The 22686-nt window shown below is 40.8% G+C and overlaps 1 protein-coding gene across 2 annotated transcripts in view; it reads right to left on the bottom strand.

Annotated features, from left to right (window-relative positions):
• Positions 1–22686, bottom strand: part of LOC125879103 (protein shisa-8) — a 185487-nt gene that overhangs the window by 88527 nt on the left and 74274 nt on the right. For both annotated transcript variants that reach the window (XM_049560750.1, XM_049560751.1), the window contains exon 2: positions 16079–16194. In XM_049560750.1, the coding sequence (XP_049416707.1) occupies positions 16079–16194 (116 nt within the window). The remainder of the gene's footprint in view (positions 1–16078; positions 16195–22686) is intronic.

The following is a 22686-nucleotide window of genomic DNA, read 5'->3' as shown; positions in this document are numbered from 1 at the left end:
CCAAACAACTTTTTATGTCGGGGCTTCAGGACACTTGGATCACTACAGACGAGCAGTATGGAGATATTTTGTGGTTTCAATTATGTGTTCTTGGACGTTTGAATCTGGGGCGCCGTCAGCCTCCATTAGGTGGAGTTGTGCTGCTACCCACTCTCCCCTCGGATCTCTGCAAGTGTTGTGAGGACTCTAAAACTTCACCAGAGCCTCCCTCGGCATGAGGGTGAGTAGATAATGGCTGAATTTTCATTTTTGGGTGCACTATCCCTTTAAGTCAGTTCAGTTCAGTCAGAACTGAAGAAACCTCTTGGACAAGAGGTGAAATGTCTTCAAGAAACTCAAGTAAGTCCAGGCCTGTTGTCTGCAGCTTTTCATCTAACATCTCACTTTGGCTGCTCCTGCTTTTACTCTCCCTCCCTGTGGTATCAAGTTGACAGTTCTGTCTGATATCAGGCAAACGTGACCCTTCAACAGGTAAAAACTACATTGAACTGTAAATGATGAGCACAATCTGTTTAAAATGGATTTAAGGGAACACCTCATTGTACCAGAGGCAATGCAAAGAAGCAGAGCAGCCTTGTTTGCTTTTACATTTCACATTGAAATAAATCAACCAAATCAGTGCATGCTGTTGTTAAGACGATCCAGTTAATTAATTCAGTACCAGTTAATGGTAACCAACTGCATTATCACTTGGAAAAACTCAAGACGTAGTTTGTGCAGCAGGTAAAAAACCCTGCACCGCCCCAATTACATGATGCGTCGCATCTGTGCCCCATGTATTTAGGCCGTTACAGTGGCTCAATGACATAAGTGCATGGTTATGTTTAGGAAACTGAGAAAGACAGGAAGCTTTTAATGGATTTTGCATAAACACAGTCTCAAACAAGTCACAGTCTACAGCCATGCTTGCAGCTCTGTGAGACTTGTGCTTTGAGCTCAGTGCTAACAGCATGCTCACAATGACAGTCCTAAACATGCTGATGTTTGGCAGGTAGAATGTTTACCACGTTCACCATCTAATAGTTTCATGCTAACATTTGCAACATTAGCACTAACACAAAGTACAGCTGAGACTGATGGAAATGTCGTTAGTTTTGCAGGTATGAACCAAAATATTGGACTAAATGAATTTTTGACAATGATGTAGGCAAGGGAACACAAAAGTGATGAATTATCACCCTGAGAGAAACATGACACCAAATCATTCAATCAATCTCTCATCACTCACTCAGACGGTCATTTCATTGTTTAGGCAAATGTAAACATTATGGTCGCACTGCAGTCATTAGAATTAATCATCTGGGCACCACAGTTATCTGAGCAAGAGTTCATGGCAATTCATCCAATAGTTGTTGAGATATTTCAGTCTGGACCAAAGTGGTACACTGACCGACTGACATTTCTCAATCTATACTTCCCTCTACTGCAACATACAAGTCTAAAGCGTAGTTGATCCACCTCTGTGTTTAAAAGTTGGACAGGTGTTTTTCTTTGAACATACCTTTGCTTATTGTATCCAAAAAGTTCTATGCTAACTTCATCAGTCCACAAGACTTGTTTCCAAAAAGCAACAGGCTTGTTTCGATGATCCTTTGCAAACTTCTGACACTGAATTTTGTGGTGAGGACACAGGAAAGGTTTTTTTCTGGTGACTCTTCCATGAAGGTCATATTTGTACAGGTGTGTCTGCACAGTACAACAGTGCACCACCACTCCAGAGTCTTACACATCTTCCTGCAGGTCTTTTGCAGTCAAACAGGACTTTGATTTGCCTTTCTAACAATCCTACGAGCAGCTCTCTCTGAAAGTTTTCTTGATCTTCCAGAACTCAACTTGACCTCCACAGTTCCTGTTAACTGCAATTTCTTAATGACATGACGAACTGAGGAAACAGCGACCTGAAAACACTTTGCTATCTTCTTATAGTCTTCTCCTGCTTTGTAGGCTTTGTTGGTATGAGGTGCCCTCGTTTGCGAGATAACCCTTGATGAGAGAAGTGAGAACTATTACGGTAGAGATCTTTTGCTAAGAAATGAGACACCACCCGACGTGCAGGCATACGTCACGCGTAGTAGTGATGCAAAATACCGGTAGTCAAGTCAGCGCTTGTGTTGTAGCGTGTACTATGTTTATTCTTCTCCATCTGATGAATCAACGGAGAAGAAATCCTGGAAACAGGAGGCGCCTACGACGTCTTCTAGTTCTGATCAATTTTGTTCGGGGAAGTTGTTTAAATATTTTGACGCTGTGTTCAACCGAGTTGCTGATGAGTTTATGCTAGTCCAACCATCTGTTGTTTGTATAGCCTACAGTCTGATTGTACAGTAACAAATTCTTTTCCAAAACTTGCCGAAGTTGTTGACTTCGTAAGGTGTTCTGGGAAATTTCATCTTCCACTGCGTTGAAAGTGTGACTCCCTTGGAATCTAGCGCAGGTTTTAAGAGTTGGAAACCACTTCCACTACCTCAGTTCTGTTTCGGGACACCACTAGCCTAAACGTGAACATGCACAGCCAAGTGCAAGTGTATATTTCTAAGGGAAGTGTGGGTACTGGGACAGGCCCAAGGTTTCAGGAGTCAGTGTTTATAAAGCTTTGAAATTAGCATCACGTGGCCTTTCCTAATGATGACTGTGAACAAGCCAGAGCCTTAAGATCTGAGACACTGTGAAAAGTCACATGTGAGCTGAAATGTCTTGGGGTGCCCAAACTTTTGCATGGTGCTCCTTTTCTTTTCTTCATACTAAAATTGTACACAACAAAAATAATACTCTAATCTCACTCAAAATGTTGAGAAGCATGTTTCATCTTTCACCTCACGTTTTTTGGAGATCAGTTCATCTACTTACTTAACTATACAGAGTAGATGAAGTTTTGACCATAGGGGCTCAGTCCTTTTCATGCCACTGTACATAATCTCTACATAAACTTTTGCAGAATGGCTCAATAGGTCCCTTTGCCAGGCCACTTTCATTTTGAAACCATTTTTTGAACCACAGTGGATCGTCTTGATTGGGATTCAGACAACGGTCATTCAACGTCTCGATATTTGCTTGGATTTCCTGTTTACTGGTAGCATCTGTGGCATGATATGATCTGAGCCAACCTTGCAAAGTGGAAGCAATGTGCCAGAATTGCCCAAATTAATACATGAATAAATAAACAACAATATGCCCCCGTTCCCCAGCTCTGTATTTTATCTTTTACCTACAGGGGTCCTCATACGCTGTTCGAGATAAGACATGCTTCCTCGTGGGATTTTTCTTTAGGTTAACAATTTGCTTTGAGGTTTCCCAGTCTAACAATGTCCTACAGGTAAGTTCTTGTACAGCCAGTTGAGGCAGAAGCTCCCTGGTTGTTTTATTGGTGCTGCATCAGCTGACTGTCATTTGAGGAAACAAAGAAAAGTGAATTGTTGTGTTCCACTCTGTGCTGCAGTCGCTGCTACAATTAGAGGCAACGCTGGCACGGCTGACATCAGCTATAAGTGATCTGGGAGCGTTCTCTCATTCCCAGCTTTCCATCTTCCTTCCCGCTCCTCTTCCCTGCCATCTGTTCTCCTCTCACTCTTCCTCCCCTGCCACACTTATTTACATCCCATCGCCTGATACCCTCTCCATCGCTCACTCCTGCTTTTATATAATCATTCACTGTCTCACTTCTCTGCACCTCAGTTTATACTCGCTTTCTCTGATTTCCAGTCCTCTGCTAATCTGTGGAGATGTCTCTTTGCTTCCTTTTTGTTCTGCCTGACCTTTCTTTCAAATCTTTACCTTTATCACATCCTTAATTTCCCCTTAACTTCTTTACCGTACTCTTGTAGCCCCCTCAATCTCTGCTTTCTATCTGTACAGTGAAACAAAATGTGTGTGTGTGAGACTGTGTAACCTGGTGTGAGTTGTGTGCAATTTGTTTGTATGTACACATGCAACTTTCTGCATGTGTGTGTATGTGCAGCGCAGGGTGACTGTCCTCAGGGCAGCTCTCCACACCAGAACAGAGCAGAGCAGCAGCTGACCAGCTGTCCCCCTCGCAGCTAGCAGCATGTTGTCTCTTCTATCTATTCTCTCCATCTCTGTCTCCGTTCATCCTTCCTGCCTCACCCTCTCTTTTTATTTTCTCCAGCTCTTTCTCTCACTCTTTCATTCTTTCTTTCTCTCACACGCTCCTCTGCGCTCCAGCTCTCTCACACATTGCCTCTCTTTTTAATTCCTCCCTCCTCATCATACGCTGGACACAATGTGACACCCGCCGTTCACTGCAACACATTCTCACTCCGACCTTGTCACATATTGACGTTTGGTCATGGACTTTCCACGTCCAGATACGACGTGAAAGGAGGATGGTGCGTTGGTTGATGTTGTGGGACATCGTGTCAAGTTCTGCCTGTTACATGCATTGTCTTCTTTCAAAGTACACTTCCGTTTTCACAGGAAATTTACTGTTAACATACAGTCTCTTTCAAAATAAATGTACAACAATGCGAACTGACATTTTTTTGTCCTCCAACAACTAACGCAAGTTGTTGTGTTTAGTCAACAAAAACACGTGGTTAGCTTTAGAAAAAAAATAATCTCATGGCACGTGTTTCTTGGACCCATTCGCCACCCCTCCCACCGACCCTACTCACGCATTCGCTGCCTTAAAGGGAAATTTTGGGTTTATTTCAACCTGTCTCCTATCGTCCTAAATTTGTTTCAAGTGACTAGTGACATAAAAAATAATAGTTAGCATGTTAGCCGTTAGCCGTTAGCCGTTAGCCTAGATACAGCCGGGGCGCATAGTAGCGTCAGACCTGTTAAAACGTAAGTGAACGGGCAACCTTCAAGTGCAAAGTTAGTCCACTAAACAAGCTTTTTTTCCACAAAGACCGCCTCATATCGTTAGGATAAATGTCAGAGAACATATAGAAAACGACATGTAAACGTGTTGTCTTACCTTACCGGTGTGCTGCCATGTTTGTTTACCATTTAGCTCTGCTTTCCAAAGCGCGGCCGAAATCTCACGAGAACAAGCAGTGATCTCAAACCGTGCCTGAAATCTCGCGACAACAAGGAGCAACAGCTGGAAGGCAGAACCAGACAGTAGCCTGAAAAGTTCATTCATTTATTTTATGAAAGATTTATAGAATAATGGCTGACTTTTTGCCAGACTTCGACTTTGTGGAGGAGGAATTTGATTTTGAGCCAGAATACACTGACGAAGAGCTTCGTGAAATTGAAGAACGGAGGAGAGAGAGAGAGAGGCGCAACAGGTAGAGGACGAGAGAGGAGGAATGGCTGCTGCAAGGCTGCGTAGCTCTGGAGATTGGTGGTGTACCTGTGAATGCTGTGCCCCAGTGCCCACAGAAGAGGAATGCCTCTGTTGCAAGGAATGGGACCGGCTGCAGCCTTATTTTCAAGGTCTGGATGTGACCGAGGACGAGACACCTCCACCTGGAGTAGTATCCAGCTGTTGCTGCTTGTTCTCGCGAGATATATTTCGGCCGCGCTTTGGAAAGCAGAGCTAAATGGTAAACAAACATGGCAGCACAGCGGTAAGGTAAGACAACACGTTTACATGTCGTTTTCTATATGTTCTCTGACATTTATCCTAATGATATGAGGCAGTCTTTGTGGAAAAAAAGCTTGTTTAGTGGACTAACTTTGCACTTGAAGGTTGCCCGTTCACTTATGTTTTAACAGGTCTGACGCTACTATGCACCCCGGCTGTATCTAGGCTAACGGCTAACATGCTAACTATTATTTTTTATGTCACTAGTCACTTGAAACAAATTTAGGACGATAGGAGACAGGTTGAAATAAACCGAAATTTCCCTTTAACTTTTGTTCTTGTCCCGCTGCATTTCCCCCTGACGCTGCAGAGCGCTGTCACACTATAATGGCGCATCATGCTAACATTAAAGGACGTCTTTTTTCATCAGCGTCTGACGCCACAACTTACTGCCCAAGCACCGGATTTTGATGACTTCAGAGTGAGACAGAGTTCATTGTCATCATCAGCCCCCTTTTCACCTCCCTGTCTCCTTGTGTCTTTACCTTCACTGTATCTCCTCCTCTTTCACCACCCGTTTCTCCCACTGCACACCTCCATAATGTCATTGTTAAGATATGTCCCTTTTAACCTCATCTAATTTTCATCTCCTCCCTCCTGTCTCTCTTCTCCCCATTACCTTGTTCTTTGACTTTGCTCAATAACTTCTCTCCTTCAACCCCTTTCCTCTGCATCACACCAGCTGTCTTTTGTAACCACACAGAAACTCCCACCTTCCTGTTTCACTGATTCAGTCATTGTAACCCTCGCGTGACCTCAATACTTCCCTTCTTCTGTTTTTCTGTTCCTCTCTCTGTATCTCCCTCGTTCCTCTCTGTCTGTCATATATGCAGCCTTAGACTTTACATCCTGCCACATTTATCTCTTCGTTCATCTCTTACATGGTATTAAAAATATGTCTGCCTTGAAAATGAGCACAGGTGAGCGGGAGAGGAGAGGAAGGCAGATAAGGAGATCATTCTTTTCTCGGAGAGGAAACATGAGGATTTGGCTGCTGTCTTCATTAGAGTAAAGGGCTCAGAACTTGTTCAGTGCATTTTTATCCTCATCAGCTGCACTCATGCTTCTTACTGCACTCTGACGTGTGCAGCTACAGCTACACTGCATCAATGCACATGGTAGGTTTATTATATACATGTTGAGAGATATGAATAGCAATGCTGTATGTTCTGCACTGTTCCTCTGCAGCAAATTCATTAACACATTTTCATTATTGATGTGTTGTTTTTGATATTTCCAGCCTGCAGACTTTAGAAATTAGTTTGGAGAAGTTGCATGGAAAGGCAATAAAGTGATCATAATCCGATGTGCACATTTTGCATTCTGTGCATTTATATCTGCATTGGAGGCAAGTCAGGGTGGATAAGGCAGAAAACATTATACATATAAATATTGTATGAACCCAGACGTTAAGGATAAATGCTAATTATTATGTCAAAATCCACAGCAAAGAAACAGAAAAAAATGGGAAAGACAGAAAAGAGGTTCAAGTCAAAGCATTAAATGTGCACAGTGCTGTATGTGACTAACTATATCATTAAAAATGAATAAAACTACATTGGAGTCAACAGCCATATCTGCTCTGTAAGACTGTGCATAGGCCCTGCAGTACTTTGAGCGAAATGCTAATATGCTGATGTTCGGCAGGTATAATGTTCACTCCCTTGGTTTAGCATGTTAGCATGCTAACATCTGCCAATTAGCAATAAACAAATTTCAGCTGAGGCTGATGGGAACATCATTAGTTTTGCAGGTATTAGTTCATAAATCAAAGTGCTCGGTGGTGCAACCATAGTCCTGTACATTTTTTTCAATGATTTATCATCCTATCTTGAAAATAAAATTGCAACAAACGCAGCATATTGTGTCTTTGGGTTCTTTTATCACTGATGAATGTGCCTGAGATGCATTTTTTGGCGGTGTCACTATGACGCAAATACATTTGGATGCCAATGATTGGTGCACATGTCACAAGCCAGGTCAGTGTGTGATAAACATCTCTGGTGCTCAGTTGTGATGTTAGCAAGACTGTGTTATTTATCTTGAGTGTTAGCGAGCAAAAGTAGTTAGAAATGAGCAAACGAAATCCACTGAGCTTTTTTTCAGGCTTTTGAAATAAGAAAACGAACAAGCCTCAGCCTCAGAGAGGAATATGCAGCAGTACGAGCACAAAGTCTGCTAACATTACTGCTGTTAGTATTAATGTTACAACAACAGAGGCTAGCAGCCAGCTACATGTCCAGATTTCACCTGCTCTGCAAAGCTATGAGCCCAGGGAGGAATCTACCGCTGCAGCTACTCACGTTAGTGACTGCTGTGCAAGCTCAGAATACTAAAGTGTTTTGACTCAGGAGCAAATATCCTCGGTATCTAGTACCTCAGGATCTCAGGATGATATTGACAGTGTGAAGGCTGAGCCCCTGACTCTGTTCAATTAAAAGCATTACAGTCCAGATTCAAGCCTCCCAGAGGGTGGGTAGCCTCATCTAAGGGAATATACAGAAAGTAATGCAAATTCTTGAAGAATTTCTTGATGCAAGCGTTACTCTACCCTGGAAAGCCAGAGTTCTCGCGAAAGCACAATTTGAGTCTACTCAGCGAGTCACTCTGGCAATCATTAATGATGCTCATTACCCATGCCCTTGTAGCTGAGCTGCACCAATCACATCAGAGGCGAGCTAAACAGATGACGACAGCGTTGTGACGACGAAGTCCGGAATCAGTCAGTAAACATTGCAAGATGGCTACGGATGAACACCAGTTGTTTGAAACGGCTTTGGCCGCTACAATGAACGAGTTAGACTTGGCTTTTTCTCTAAAAGAGGAACAGAAGACGGCGCTCGAATCTTTCCTTTGCAAGAAGGACGTTTTTGCTGTTTTGCCAACCGGATACGGCAAGAGTCTAATCTAGGCTGACCAAACGTCCTCTTTTGCCCGGACATGTCCACTTTTCACGTCCCATCCAGGGAACCCGGGGTTTTTTTATAAACTGATGATAATGTCCGGTTTTCCGTGTGTTTGTGTGTGTGTGTTAGAGTGCGGCACGGGCAGCATATTTCTGTCCGGCATTATTTAATGACCAAAGCACTGAGTTTGTGTCACATAGCTGCGGAGAGGGAGACCTCCGTGTTTGAGACGGGAGCGGGTGGCGGGAGGTCCGGCGCTTCTAGCGAGAGGAGAGGGAGAAATAAAACAAAATAAGATAAAATAGGAAAAACCTGTCTCCTGCTTTTATTTTATTTTCAGCGTTTAATCAAGGCAGAGGCGGGCGGCTGGAGGTCCGAGACTTCCAGTGAGGAGAGAGGTAGAAACAAACAGCCAATGTGTGTCTGTGTGTGTTACGTTCAGGTGTTGTCACGTAAATAACAGTGCCCAAGCAATAAACAGGACAGACAATAGGATTTTATTTATTTTTACACTACATTTTCACTGAAAGCTGACCGAATCCGACCCGAGCCCGAATACAATTTATAGCTACATTTTTGACCAAACCGGCCCGACCCATCGGGTACCGTCGGGCTCGGATCGCCACACTCTAGTGTGTGTATGTGTCCCCTATTGGGGCCTATCTGAATTTCTGTCTTTGAGAGATATTATTTTGTAATATAACTGAATTTTCTATCCATACATATAAATTTTAAATATATTAAAATTATAAGGCATCTTTGAGTAAACTGCGAGTATCATTTAAGTAGACTATGTCATGGCCGGCCGAGTGTCCTCTTTTTTGGAAATCAAAATATGGTCACCCTAGTCTAATCTACCAGTTAGCTCCGCTGGTAGCTAAGCTCTGGATACGTCACCCCGTGTATTGTTCTGATTGGTCGTAGTGTTATCCAATTGCGTGCAGTGATATTTACAAATGCATGCTTGGTGCCGCCCCTCGAGTTGAGCCATTTGCATTACTCATAGCCAGACCCTAAATCTTTCTAGATTTGGGTCTGGATTTCCAGGCTTGCGTTACTCTGCGTTCCAGCAAAAACGTGGATGGAGTTTTTGTGTAGCTTGCATGATTTTCTCATCAGAAGACACGATTCTTAGAACAAAGACACAAAGTAACTGGAACAATGCAAAGAAAATAGTCTCGAGACACCTAAGTTCACTCCAGTTGATCTATTCCAAGTTGGATCACTCACTCCAACAAGAGGTAAAACACCACACTTTTATTTTGCTGCCTGTTGTTGTCAGGTCTGTCGGCTTGCCTTTGAAATGCACGTGGAAGACTAATCAGAGTTTTATGGTGGTGTTGTGTCTGTAACGTTAATGTTAATCTCTTGTGTCCATGTGTGGGAACCTACGTGTTCAAGGCACCCTACAAGTGTGTGTGTGGTTCCTGTGCGTACTATGAAATATAATCCTACCAGCACCACTGAAAGTACTGGACCAACTAAATTTTGGACTTGGTGGCACAAGGTTAAGGACGTTTTCATGTACAGCAGATTCGTACACTTGCATTTTCATCTACGTGACATTTTTGTTGTGCTACAGTGTTGAAAAGGGTGCAGCAGATGGACACTGCTGCCCTGCGACTATCATTAGTGAGGACCAGTGCAGCAGTGAGGTGAAGCTCCCCTCCTGGCCAGAGGAGGAGCCACTACTGTCGGGGATGGAGGTCTCCGCCTGCCGCTGGAGCTCCAACTGCAGGTTGAAGGCAACTGCCATGTGATTTTGAAGCTGTTTTATAACCACTTAAAAACTCCTTGTAGTCATGTTAAATAGCAGTTGACTCTCTTGTTGTACCGTTGGTGTTCACACCTGATGCGTACCCTACTTTGGGATCAAGTGTACTAGAATATGGGCCTGGGTCCCTGATGTGAAAGACGGATCACCAAAGTTATTATAATTCATCCTGAGAAGAACATTAGTGTGTGTACTGAATGTTCAGTCATTTTAGTAGCTGGTAGGATTCATCCTCTGGGGATCATGATTATCTGTATCAAATTTCATGGTAATATACTCAACAGTTGCCAAGCTATTTCAGTCTAGACCAAAGTGGTGGACCCAGTGACAGACAGACATTGTCCTCCACAGAGCCAGGCCTCTGGCATGGCTAAAAACTATTACAGAGTCTATTTCTAGATAAAATTCAAAGTGCTTTTACTTTAGACATTCAATTTTAAATGCTTTTCCCATTGAAAGGCTATAATGTTATCATTATGAGCGTGTCATTTGACTGTAAGTCTTGGACAAAGTGGCGAAGCATAATTTTTCATACTGCCTGGAAGTCTTTTGGATGATCCCTAAAATTCAAATCATGGAGAGGGAGAGCAGTTTTGTGCAATCTTCAACCTCCTCTGAAAAGTGCTTGTGAAGTGCTAAACATTTCATCTACATTTATACCCATCTGTCTACCATCCTCTCCCCTTTTCTCTCTGCATCTCTCACTCCCTCACATCTCTGTTTTTCCTCCCTCTCTCCGTCTAAGTGGCCTGGAGGATTAAATGTGTTTAATTAAGAGGTGATTATGTGTAGACGGCTGACACAGAGGGATCAGGATGGCTTCATCCCATCGCCCCTACTGTCATCACCCTGTACCCCTATTCAACCCCTGCAACACACACACACTCACATACACTCCTCCATCCACATGTCTGCCTTGTTTATCCCTCCTTTCACACCTCTCACACCCTTCCTTCTGTTGTTTCCTTGCCCTTTTTTTAAATTTTCTTTCTATCTGCAGGATTTATCTTCCCTCTGTCTTCTTTTGCTTCTCTCGCTACCCCCGCAAATGATTCTCTTTCTTTCTTGTGTGGCCTCAGTGGTAGAATTTTACAGCAAATACAGTGTCATTATATCTAACCATGCAATAGACGTGGCAGGAGAGGAAAGTGAGGAAAATAAGATGGTAAACTTTGATAAAACACAACAAAATTCTATTTGAGAACTACAGTAAATATTTTCTTTAGGTATAAAATGGAGCCAAAAAATTTTTAGATTCTAGGGATGCACCAATTCATCAGTCAAACACTGATATTGGCTTTGGTGACTGGCATTAGTGTATCGGCAAAAAAGATGATGTTCACAGATAGCAGTGGCAGATGAGTTTAGATTCTATGGATGGATTCATCAGCCAAACATTGATATCGGCAGATATTTGCCTTTGTGACTGTCATCGGCCTATCTGCAAAAAAGATGACGTTCACAGTAGGGCTGCCACGATTAGTCGACTAATCAATGAGTAATCGACTATTAAAATAATCGGTGACTATTTTAGTAGTCGACTAATCAGTTTGAGTCATTTTTCATAGAAAAGTACTATAAAAGTACCCCAAAATACTCTTACTGCAGCTTCTTACGTTCAGATATTGGCAGCTTTACACACTCTCCTGTGACAGTGAACTAAAACCCTTTGGCGTGAGTATGAAACAAGACATTAGATAACGTAATTTTGGGGTTTGGGCGAGACAGACCGACATTTTTCAACATTTTAACACATTTTTCGATTAAATGATTAGTCGACTAATCGACAGATTAGATTAGCAGTGACTGATGAGTTCAGATTCTATGGATGCACGGATTCATCAGCCAAACATTGATATTGGCAGATATTCGGCTTTGTGACTGTCATCGGCCTATCGGTAAAAAAAGATAACATTCCCAGAAGGCAGTGGCCGATGAGGCAGTGACCGATGAGTTCAGATTCTATGGATGCATGGATTCATCAGCCAAACATTGATATTGGCAGATATTTACCTTTGTGACTGTCATCAGCCTATCGATATAAAAAGATAACATTCACAGAAGGCAGTGGCCGATGAGGCACTGGCCGATGAGTCCAGAATGTAGGGATGCAGTGTTTCATCAGCCGAACATTGTTAGCGGTAGATATTCGCCTTTGTGAGTGTCATCGGCCTATCGGCAAAAAAGATAACATTTTCAGAAGGCGGTGGCCGATGAGGCACTGGCCGATGAGTCCAGATTGTACGGACGCAATGTTTCATCAGCTGAACATTGGTAGTGGCAGATAATCTCCTTTGTGAGTGCCAGTTCCTGTTGTATCACATCATTTTGTGCAGCCTTAAAAGCAGGGCTAGAGATTAACGTCATCCTGTTATCCAGGGTAACATCTAACATGTTTGGGATGAACAGAGATCTTCCCTGGGATGCCTTTGGGACTAAAAGATTCAGTAAATTCACTATCGACACATCAGATGATATATAGGAGGAGAGCTAGTTAATGTTAGCGGTTAACAGCAGGTGGCCAGAAGAGTTATAACAGTTATAATGTGATGTGTTCTAATCAATATAAATGAGTACTGGGCAAAGGTAAATTACAACATTATCATGATGTGTTCAAATGTAATTTCATAAAATTAGTTTTTGGCAAGAAACCTGAAAAATACAGTTGTCTGGAAGAGAAACTTGTTATATTGTAAACTTGTGATATTGTCACAGCATATGAAAATAGATATTAGAGAGGAATTGAACAATGTATTAAAGATTGTGTCATAGATATGTATGATTGAATTTGTGCTCATTCAGTATAGTGTAATGACAGACTGAATGACTTTAAAACAATCCATTTTTTATAATGAAAAATGTTTTCTTTCCTTGGATCAAAAGGGGGAATCGATAACAACAACAATTAAATAAATGACAACAACAAGAAATCATTGCTATCGATATCAGTTATCTGTGAAATGTTATTTTAAAGATCCATATTGGTATTGACCCAGAATTTTACAATCAGTGTCTCCCCATCAAGTTCAAAGTTCCAGATTAATTCATTAAAAAGCAACAATTAAAAGATGATGATATCACACACAATAAACATTAACGCCTAAATAAAACAGTTAAAAATGTTCTCACATACAGCAGATATTATACTACATATTGTCCATACTAAAATATGTGTGCATGGTGCTGAAAGGCTGATTAGATAATGGTGTTGAACACGACAGAAAAATAACAAGGCAAAGTAATGTGAGAAAGCCGAGGAAGTAAAAGGGGGAATTTAATAGCAGGGGAAGAAAGAAATTTAAGAAGCGAGGGAAACCGAGACAGAAGAAAGCTGAGTGCTAATAAGCGCTGTATGGGGTGAAAAAGAGGCCAAAAACTTGTTTATTGCCATGGTGGAAAGATGAAAGTAAAGGGAGAAGCCTCTGTATTTTCTTTTTGTCTGAATGTGTGGAAAAATACTGAATGTGTAAGTGTGTGCATTTGTGACAGTGTAAAAACTTTACGCCACAATGAATAAAATATGAACCAGAACCACATGAAACATCTGGTATTGTTGTTTGTACAGTATCTGTGCTGGTATGTTTGATAAAGTAACTTGATATGTTCATTGATATCACATGGCTGTATGCATGCTTTGGTGAGTAACCAGTTACCAGCTTAAGTGGTTTACTAACCAAGCACACAGTAATAAAAGTCAGTCTGGATACTAGAATACAACTGGACCAAAGCATGGCTCACATATTCTCTGCTGCGCCTGGTGACGAGGACAAAACAGTGAGGCAACGTGGACCTTTGTCCTTTAAAACATGCCATCACTCTTGTCACAAATGGGCCCTCAGGAAACATGCCCGCTAATTTGAGTCTCAATCCACTGAAGAAGCACAGGGTTATATTGAGCATGTACATGTGTGAGTATGTGTGTACTGTGTGTGTGTGGTCAAAAGAGAAAGAGGGAGACAGATGGGTCACACAGTGTTCTCTCTGTGGGTTTGGAGCTGGAACATGGCTAATTACATCTTAATTAAAAATGACCTGTCTGTCCCCGTGCCTCTTTGCCCATGGATGACACATGTGTGCTTTTTTATTAAGTGTAAGACAGACAGAAATAGAGAGTGAGACCTGGGCTATAGGTGTGTCAATAGAAAAGTGTACAAGGGGGTTCTGGTGCAGCAATGCAAACATACTGGATATGTGTATTTAATGGGTCTATGGTGTCTTTACTGTCCCATGAGCTCAGTCCTGATGTGTTGTGGTGTGTCACACTGTACATTGAGGTTTGTCCCAGTCCTCTCAATTAATCCACCCCCTTGTTTTAGAATTGCTCTCCATTGGAAGGGTTGCTCTAAGACAGTATATCTCGAGCACAGGCACTTGTGCTGTAGGGCGTACTTCTACAGCTGGCAGGGAATTAGTGGATAGACTGTGGAGTAACTCAACTAATTTGAAAAAATATTACATTATGTTATTATTTATAAAAAAAACTTTATATATATATATATATATATATATATATATATATATACATATATATATAAAAATAAAAGACAGAAGCTCTAAACACTACAAGTTGAGAGTGCGTGAAAACTTATTAGGGAGAAAGTAGAGAAGAAAAGTAATGGGTAAATGGATAATGGATACATGTACCTTTTACCAATAGTTCTAAAATTAATGGACAACTTACATTAGCTTAAAGAAACTGATAAATAGCTGAAATATATATATATACAGTACAGGCCAAAAGTTTGGACACACCTTCTCATTCAATGCGTTTTCTTTATTTTCATGACTATTTACATTGTAGATTCTCACTGAAGGCATCAAAACTATGAATGAACACATGTGGAGTTATGTACTTAACAAAAAAAGGTGAAATAACTGAAAACATGTTTTATATTCTAGTTTCTTCAAAATAGCCACCCTTTGCTCTGATTACTGCTTTGCACACTCTTGGCATTCTCTCCATGAGCTTCAAGAGGTAGTCACCTACACATAACTCCACATGTGTTCATTCATAGTTTTGATGTCTTCAGTGAGAATCTACAATGTAAATAGTCATGAAAATAAAGAAAACGCATTGAATGAGAAGGTGTGTCCAAACTTTTGGCCTGTACTGTATATATATATATATATATATATATATATATATATATATATATATATATGTATATATATATTCAGATAAAGATTATGAATAAACAGTTGAAATAGCTAAAAATAATGGATAAACAGTTGAACTAGGTAGGTGAAGGTAATACATTTTTAAAATAGCTAAAAGGTATGAAATAATATCTGAAATAGTAATGGATAAACAGTTGAAAAAGTTAGCTAAAGGTAATGGATAAACTAATGAAATAATTAGCTAAAAGTTATGGACTAATAGTTGAAATAGTTAGCCAAAGGTAAAGGATAAACAGTTGAAATAGTTAGGTAAAGGTAATGGATAAACGATTGAAATATAGTTGGCTTAAACTAATGGATAATCTATTGAATTATTTAGCTAAAGGTAATGGATAAACTATTGAAATATAGTTAGCTTAAACTAACGGATAAACTATTGAAATAGTTAGGTAAGATTTATCCGACAAGGGAGAATAAATGACAAATAGGGTTGGGAACTACTGACCCTAAGACACATCTCATAACTTAACTCATCTGAACTGACATACAAACATAAAACTACAGAGTATAAATAAAACAGAACTTTTTTTACTGGACCTCTTTATTGCACAAGCTGTGATTGATTTGTGATGCAACTGCAAAACCTCTGTCACCAGTCATTTGACATCAGCTCAGTGTGCTTGCATGCAAACCCATACAGATACACAGACACACACACGGAGGACTGACCATTGTTGGAGCGTAGTGATCTGGCAGAGATGCCGTTCGTCCCTATAGGATGATGAACTCCGGTTCCATCCACCATTCCCGCCTCCCCTGGCTGCTTCATAAGCTCTGTCAGAGTCCTGGAGGGAGGAAGAAAAACATACACACTTTATTTTATCCCCCTGCATAAAAAGAGTACCGAAAAGTAAACAAAAATCAAAAGTGTCTGGACAAAGAGAAAGAGAAAAGAGAGTGTTAGGTAAATGAGAGATCTCGTGAGACAAAGAGGACTGAAGGGAGAGTTGGAGAGATGTGACAGGAAAGAGTTGGGACAGTTAGAAAGATGATAAAAGAAAGAAAAGAGAAACACATGTTCATGTGGACAAAATATGAAAATCCATTATTAAAAGTATCCAAACAGCCTTTATGTTAATAGCTCTACCTGAGGATAAAGACACGTTTGAAACAGATTGTTCATGTCTATAAAAACAAACCTAAACAGCAAATGCTCAGAATTAAATTCAAGAAAGTGGAATCGAGGATGAAAAGGATGAGCCTCTGGATGTTTGCCAACTAGGAGCATCAATCATTTATTTAAAAAAAATGAAATAAAAAAAACTTCCCCTCTTGCCATCTTTTATTGTTTGATGCCTTTGAACAAGTTCTGATGCCTTCTCAAAACTGGAACGCGGGCAGGAAACAGCCTTCCAACATGCAGATTTAACTCTTTGAGAGCACACAGAACCTGCAGCTGTAAACAAGGAGTTCTTCTGGGTTTTTATATCAGACTGAAGGTAGCTGATTTAAATTTAAGTGAAAGCATTTTCTAATCTGTGCAAGATGAAAGGTGTTTTTATGCCTTCATGCTGGTGATAGCTGTGGCCACAGGCATTTCTCAGGTTGTCTGTCAGCCTGTCCTTTGCATTCTTGTGACCATTATATCTCAAGAACTCCTTGAGGGAGTTGGATATAGACTGATTAGTCTTTGGTGGTCTTTGGTGGTCAAGGTCACCATGACGTCTTTTGTCTCATTCTCATGAATGTGATAACCTGAGAATTCCTAAGGGGAATTTTATTCGGCACAAACATCTACTTTGGCTCAAGGATGAAATGATTAAAATTTAGTGGTCTACGGTCAAGGTCACCATGAACTTGCATCAATGTCAGTCTTGTGAAGGGGATATCTCCAGAACGCCTTTAGGGAATTTCTTCAAAAATGGAACAAACATTCTCTTTAAGTCAAGGATGAATTGTTTAGAATTTGGTGGTCAAAGGTCACTGTCACTGTGGCCTCATCCATTGCATTTTTAGGATGCAGTATCTCAAAAGCACCTTGTGGGAGTTTTTTGAAATTTGGCGCAAATGTCCACTTGGACATTACGATAAACAAATTAGTTTTGGGTGGTAATAGGTAAAGGTCACCATGACAACTTCTGTCTCATTCTCATAAATGCAATATCTTGAGAACTCCTTAAGGGATTTATTTTTTCAAATATGCCACAAACATCCACTCGGGGCTCAAGGATGAGCTCATTAAATTTTAGTGTACAAATGTCAAAGTCACTGTGACCTTACACCCATCTCAGTGTCTTGAAGAGGATATCTCCAGAACAACTTAAAGGGGTTTCTTCAAATTTGGCATAAACATTCACTTCAAATAGGGACTAATTAGAATTTGGTAGTCAAAGCTCAAATGAAAGGTCACTGTAACCTTGTCCGTTGCATTCTTGTGAATCAGTACAGTATCTCCAGAACACCTTGAGAGAATTTCTTCAAATTTGGGATAAAGATTCAATTTGAGTCAAGGATGAACTGATTAGAATTTGGTGGTCTAAGGTCAAATGTCAAGGTCACTGTGACCTCATCTGTCACATTCTTGTGAACACAGTATCTCAAGCACACCTGGAGGCATACAACTATGGGGCAATAATTTCAGATTATACGAGTGGTGGTTTCACGTTATGGCAATAATGCTGATTTGTCAAATGTGTCTCATTCAAAGCTGCATCACTGTTATATGTGTGACTGCAGTTTAATTACTCCAGTAAACATTCATTCATTCATTCATTCATCTTCTAACCGCTTCATCCTCTTGAGGGTCGCGGGGGGGCTGGAGCCTATCCCAGCTACATCGGGCGAGGGGTACACCCTGGACAGGTTGCCAGACTATCACAGGGCTGACACATAGAGACAGACAACCATTCACACTCACATTCACACCTACGGACAATTTAGAGTTATCAATTAACCTAGTCCCCAATCTGCATGTCTTTGGACTGTGGGAGGAAACCGGAGTGCCCGGAGAGAACCCACGCTGACACGGGGAGAACATGCAAACTCCACACAGAAGGGCTCCCATGCCCGGGATCGAACCAGCAACCCTCTTGCTGTGAGGCGAGAGTGCTAACCACCACACCACCGTGCCGCCCCTCCAGTAAACAACCCTGGTGAAAACCAAAGGATGTTATTTTCCCTTTTAGACTGTCAGCAACCAAATTTTCTCCTGACACTCTTTGTTTTTTAATAATGTAATAAAAAATAAATCAACCCGTCTGTTCATCTGAAAAGTTCTATTCTATTTCCAGCTCTTTGACCTCTTTAATTGGTTTTATAAACTTTCCAGTATTTGCTCACATTAACAAGGACTGAAAACAAGAGAACGCTCAACATCAACATGCCGCCGTTGACAAGGAAATTATAGCGACACAGTCAACAAATCAGCTGTGACCAGAGAGCTGCTATCAAGAGACCCATAAATATTTCCTCACTGTTAATCTCACTGTTGAAACCCTTAACACAGCCTTCTAAAATGCAGCAGAGCAATTGTCTTTTTATTAGCCTGCTGTGAAATGATTGCCTGTGGTCATGGGAGCAGTAAGCATCAAAACATGCACTATATAATGCAATTCAACGCAGTAGACTTGCAATACGTGCTAAGTATAGGTAGCATTCTGAAGGTCATTATGCTTCTTTTGCGTGTGTGTGTAATTTGTGCCCAAATAAAGAGATAAAATAGCATGAAAACTAAATGGAAATTTGTTTACTTCAGGTCATGATATACAATATCATATTGACATATTCCCATGCCTGTGACTACATCATAGCATTACACATAATATCACGGTATAACATGTAATTAATCAAAGGGGCACGTCAGCAATTTTACACATGAAAATCAGTTTACCCATCATATTAGGATTATGAATCAAACCATGAAAACAGTTGTACAGTGTGTTCTTTGGCTCAAGCTTGTACACTGGACTGGACCCGCAAAACCAGAAGTGGACCCAACTCTACTGGGTAGCCTTGTACTGAATTGATCAACCTCATATAAAGCCTAGACTGATATTTATGGAGGAAAAGGCAGCCAGCTCTGAATAGCTGTTCCTCGTTACATGACATGCAAGCATGCTGCTGTGTTCCAAAAGTTGACCTTTGTTTATCTAAGAGCGCAGCCGTCACGCCGTGCTTAGGAATGCTTGCATGCACGACAGTGTTGCTCTCACTTTCCAGCACGCCTTCTGTTCATCCACATTGAAAACAAAGGATTTAAGGGCACAAAAACTGCAGCATTTGTTTGGGGCCCTAAAGCTGTTGAGAGACTTGTGTAACTGCACAGTTCAGCACCAAATCAGAAGTATCAGGCAGAAAAAAATCTAAAATTAGATTGGCATTTCTTTCCTTTCCCTTGACACTTTTCTCACAGCTAAGTTGCCATTAAGCAATCCTCAGCTGCTCCAGTGGAGCTGCACAGCAACCAGCAGTTGTCTGTGGTTGTACTGGCCAGCTCCCTGGTGTGAATGTGAAAAATGCCCCACTCAGCAAAACCCTCCCCTGGATAAATTAACATCAGGGAAAAAGTTTGTTTGATATTACGCCCTTGCTGAGATGACAAGTCAGCTCTTATGGTACATGTTGGGTGAATATTCGCCATTCATATATATATATTTGTAATTGAATATTATGCTTAAAACTCAGGATGCACCGATTGTGAGATTCTGGGCTGATACCGACAGCAATGTTTAAAAAAACAATTTGACAAATGGCCAATACAGATTTTTGTTGTTGTTGTTGTTGTTTAATTTGTTTTTGATGTCATTTAATAATTATGATATAATAATAATAATATTTATTTGTATAGCACTTATCTAAACGAGGTTACAAAGTGCACAGATCAAAAGGAAATAAAACAATCCACAATTTCTAAGCAATGCTTTGTCCCAGTTAAAATACGAGCTGCAGCACTCTGTACTAGCTTAAGCCGAGCTACTGAAAATCTACTGAGGCATGTAAACAGTGCATTACAGTAGTCGAGATGCAAAAATACAAACACATGATGATTTGATTTGGATAACAATAATAATAGGTGGAAGTAGCAGGATTTAATGAGATTAATGACGTGGTTCAAAGTACAATTGAGGATCAAAAGTGATGCCTAAATTTCACACTGTAGATTTTTATATTAGTTGCCAGAGGACCAATAAAGAGTTCTAATTTGCTTTCTAATTTCTAATTTGCTGGGTGATCAGGGCCAAAGATTATTACTTCTGTCTTGTCTGAGTTTAGCTGCAGAAAATTACAAGCCATCCAGTTTTTAACAGCAGTGAAGCACTCCATTGAAATGCTCAGACAGTTGACATAATGCGTCCTAATAGGAGCATATGAAGTGAAAACAAAATAGGACCAAGAATAGATCCCTGTGGCACCCCACACGTCAGTGGAGCTGAAGATGAAACAAAATAACCAAAGGACACAGAAAAGTCTCCACCTGAGAGATATGATTCAAACCATTTAAGAGCAGTTCCAGATATAAGTACACACCGATTTAGTCTATTGATGAGAATGTTATCAATGACAGTGTCAAACGCCGTAAAATAGAACATTCCCAAGCATCCCCCTTTTATGTCAGGGGAACAAAGTAATAATTAATATATAAATAACTGAACTGAAGACATTTTGTCCTTCATTATCCTACCTTTGATCATACACATTTATGAAACAACCTTTAAAATAAGCTTCTTTTACATAGAATTTTTTTTTTAAATAACTGCTGTACAAGTCTTTTTACTATATATATCAGAATTGCCTCTCTAATAGCCTATCTATTTTATTTTGCTGTGAAAACATCAACATATTTCTCCTTCAGACAACAGTATTTATTCAAGTTTCTTGCCAAAAATTACATTTATAGACTACATTTGAACACATCATGCAAATATTATAATTAACCATCGCCCAATGCTCATACTTTACTGAGTAGAGCGTAAACGCATCATAGTATAACTCAGTGCAACCTCTATAAACAATCCTGGCCACCAGCTGTTAACCACTAACGTTAACTAGCTCTCCTCCTGCACGTCATCTGATGTGTCAATAGTGAATTTACTGCATCCTTTAGTCCCGAAAGCATTCCAGGGAAGATCTCTGTTCGACCCAAACATGTTTTCTATCATGTTTATCAAAGTATACCAATGGGACAACGTGATGATGTTAGTGCTGACAACAGAAAAACATCAGCAGTCAACAAGGTGAATATTGGCCGGATAAATCGATGCATCGCTACTTAAAACCACAGCATGACAGGTTTGATAGATATAATGAAACTTTGATGATTTCCATGGGGAAATTGGTGCATTGACTGACATTCAAGGACAATAAATATCCTAAAAAATATGTCCTCATGCTGGATAGCGTGCAGTATGTGCCACAGAGACACATATTGTACCCACACATGCATCTCAATTGCCCTTTACATTTTCTGCTTGCTCGCCATTCCATTTTCTCTCCCTCATCTCATTAATATCCGTCCACTTCTATTCCATTACTTCATTTGTCTTCCACTCTTCCCCTCCCTCTCGTATTCTCAATGGTAATAAAGCGAGCTGTATCTCTGTCACTCTCTCGTCTCCCCGCCTGCTCGCTCCCTTGCTTTCGTCCCCTCCAGAATGCTTAAGAGCGTTATTGTTGAGTACTTGTTGTTCTCTACACCCTCTATCTCCCTGGAAACATCTCCTCTTTTCTTTCTCTCCTCTTCTAATCCCGTCTGTCTTATCTTCTCAACTTTCTGCGTCTGACTCCATCCCCTCTCCCGTTATCTCTCCCCCCTACTTTGTCTTTTTCTTCGCTACAAGCCGTTTTATCTCTCCCTGTATCGCTTCCTCAACCCTCCACCTCTCTTTCCTCTTCTCTCAGCCCTCTGATTCTGCCTCTCATGCACTCTCACATCGTTGTGTCTGGTCCGTCTCACCCTTTGGCCCAATTTCTGTTTTCTTCCTCTTCTTTCTCTCCTTCATCCCCTTCAGTATTCTCAGCCCTTCCTCCCTCGTTTCTCTTCCCCACCCCGAGGAAACTGTCACATAAACTATTCTAACTTGCAATATTAGCACTCTTGAAATGATACAGAGTGATATGAGGACATCAGAGCGCCCTATTGGCACACACACAAACACAATCCATAAATGACTCCGGAAAATAATAAGTGATGAAGTTATGACATACATTTACCAACAGCTTTCACCTCCAACAGCTTTTCACCTCATCTTTCTGACAAATGGCAAATCTGCACCGCTTAAGTTGTGGAGGAATTCAAATGCTGCGTAAACCCCAGATCAGAATAGCATCCACCCAGTCTA

This window comes from Epinephelus fuscoguttatus, linkage group LG19, assembly GCF_011397635.1.
Source record: "Epinephelus fuscoguttatus linkage group LG19, E.fuscoguttatus.final_Chr_v1".
Taxonomy (NCBI): domain Eukaryota; kingdom Metazoa; phylum Chordata; class Actinopteri; order Perciformes; family Serranidae; genus Epinephelus; species Epinephelus fuscoguttatus.
This window is presented reverse-complemented; position numbering and strand designations above follow the sequence as displayed.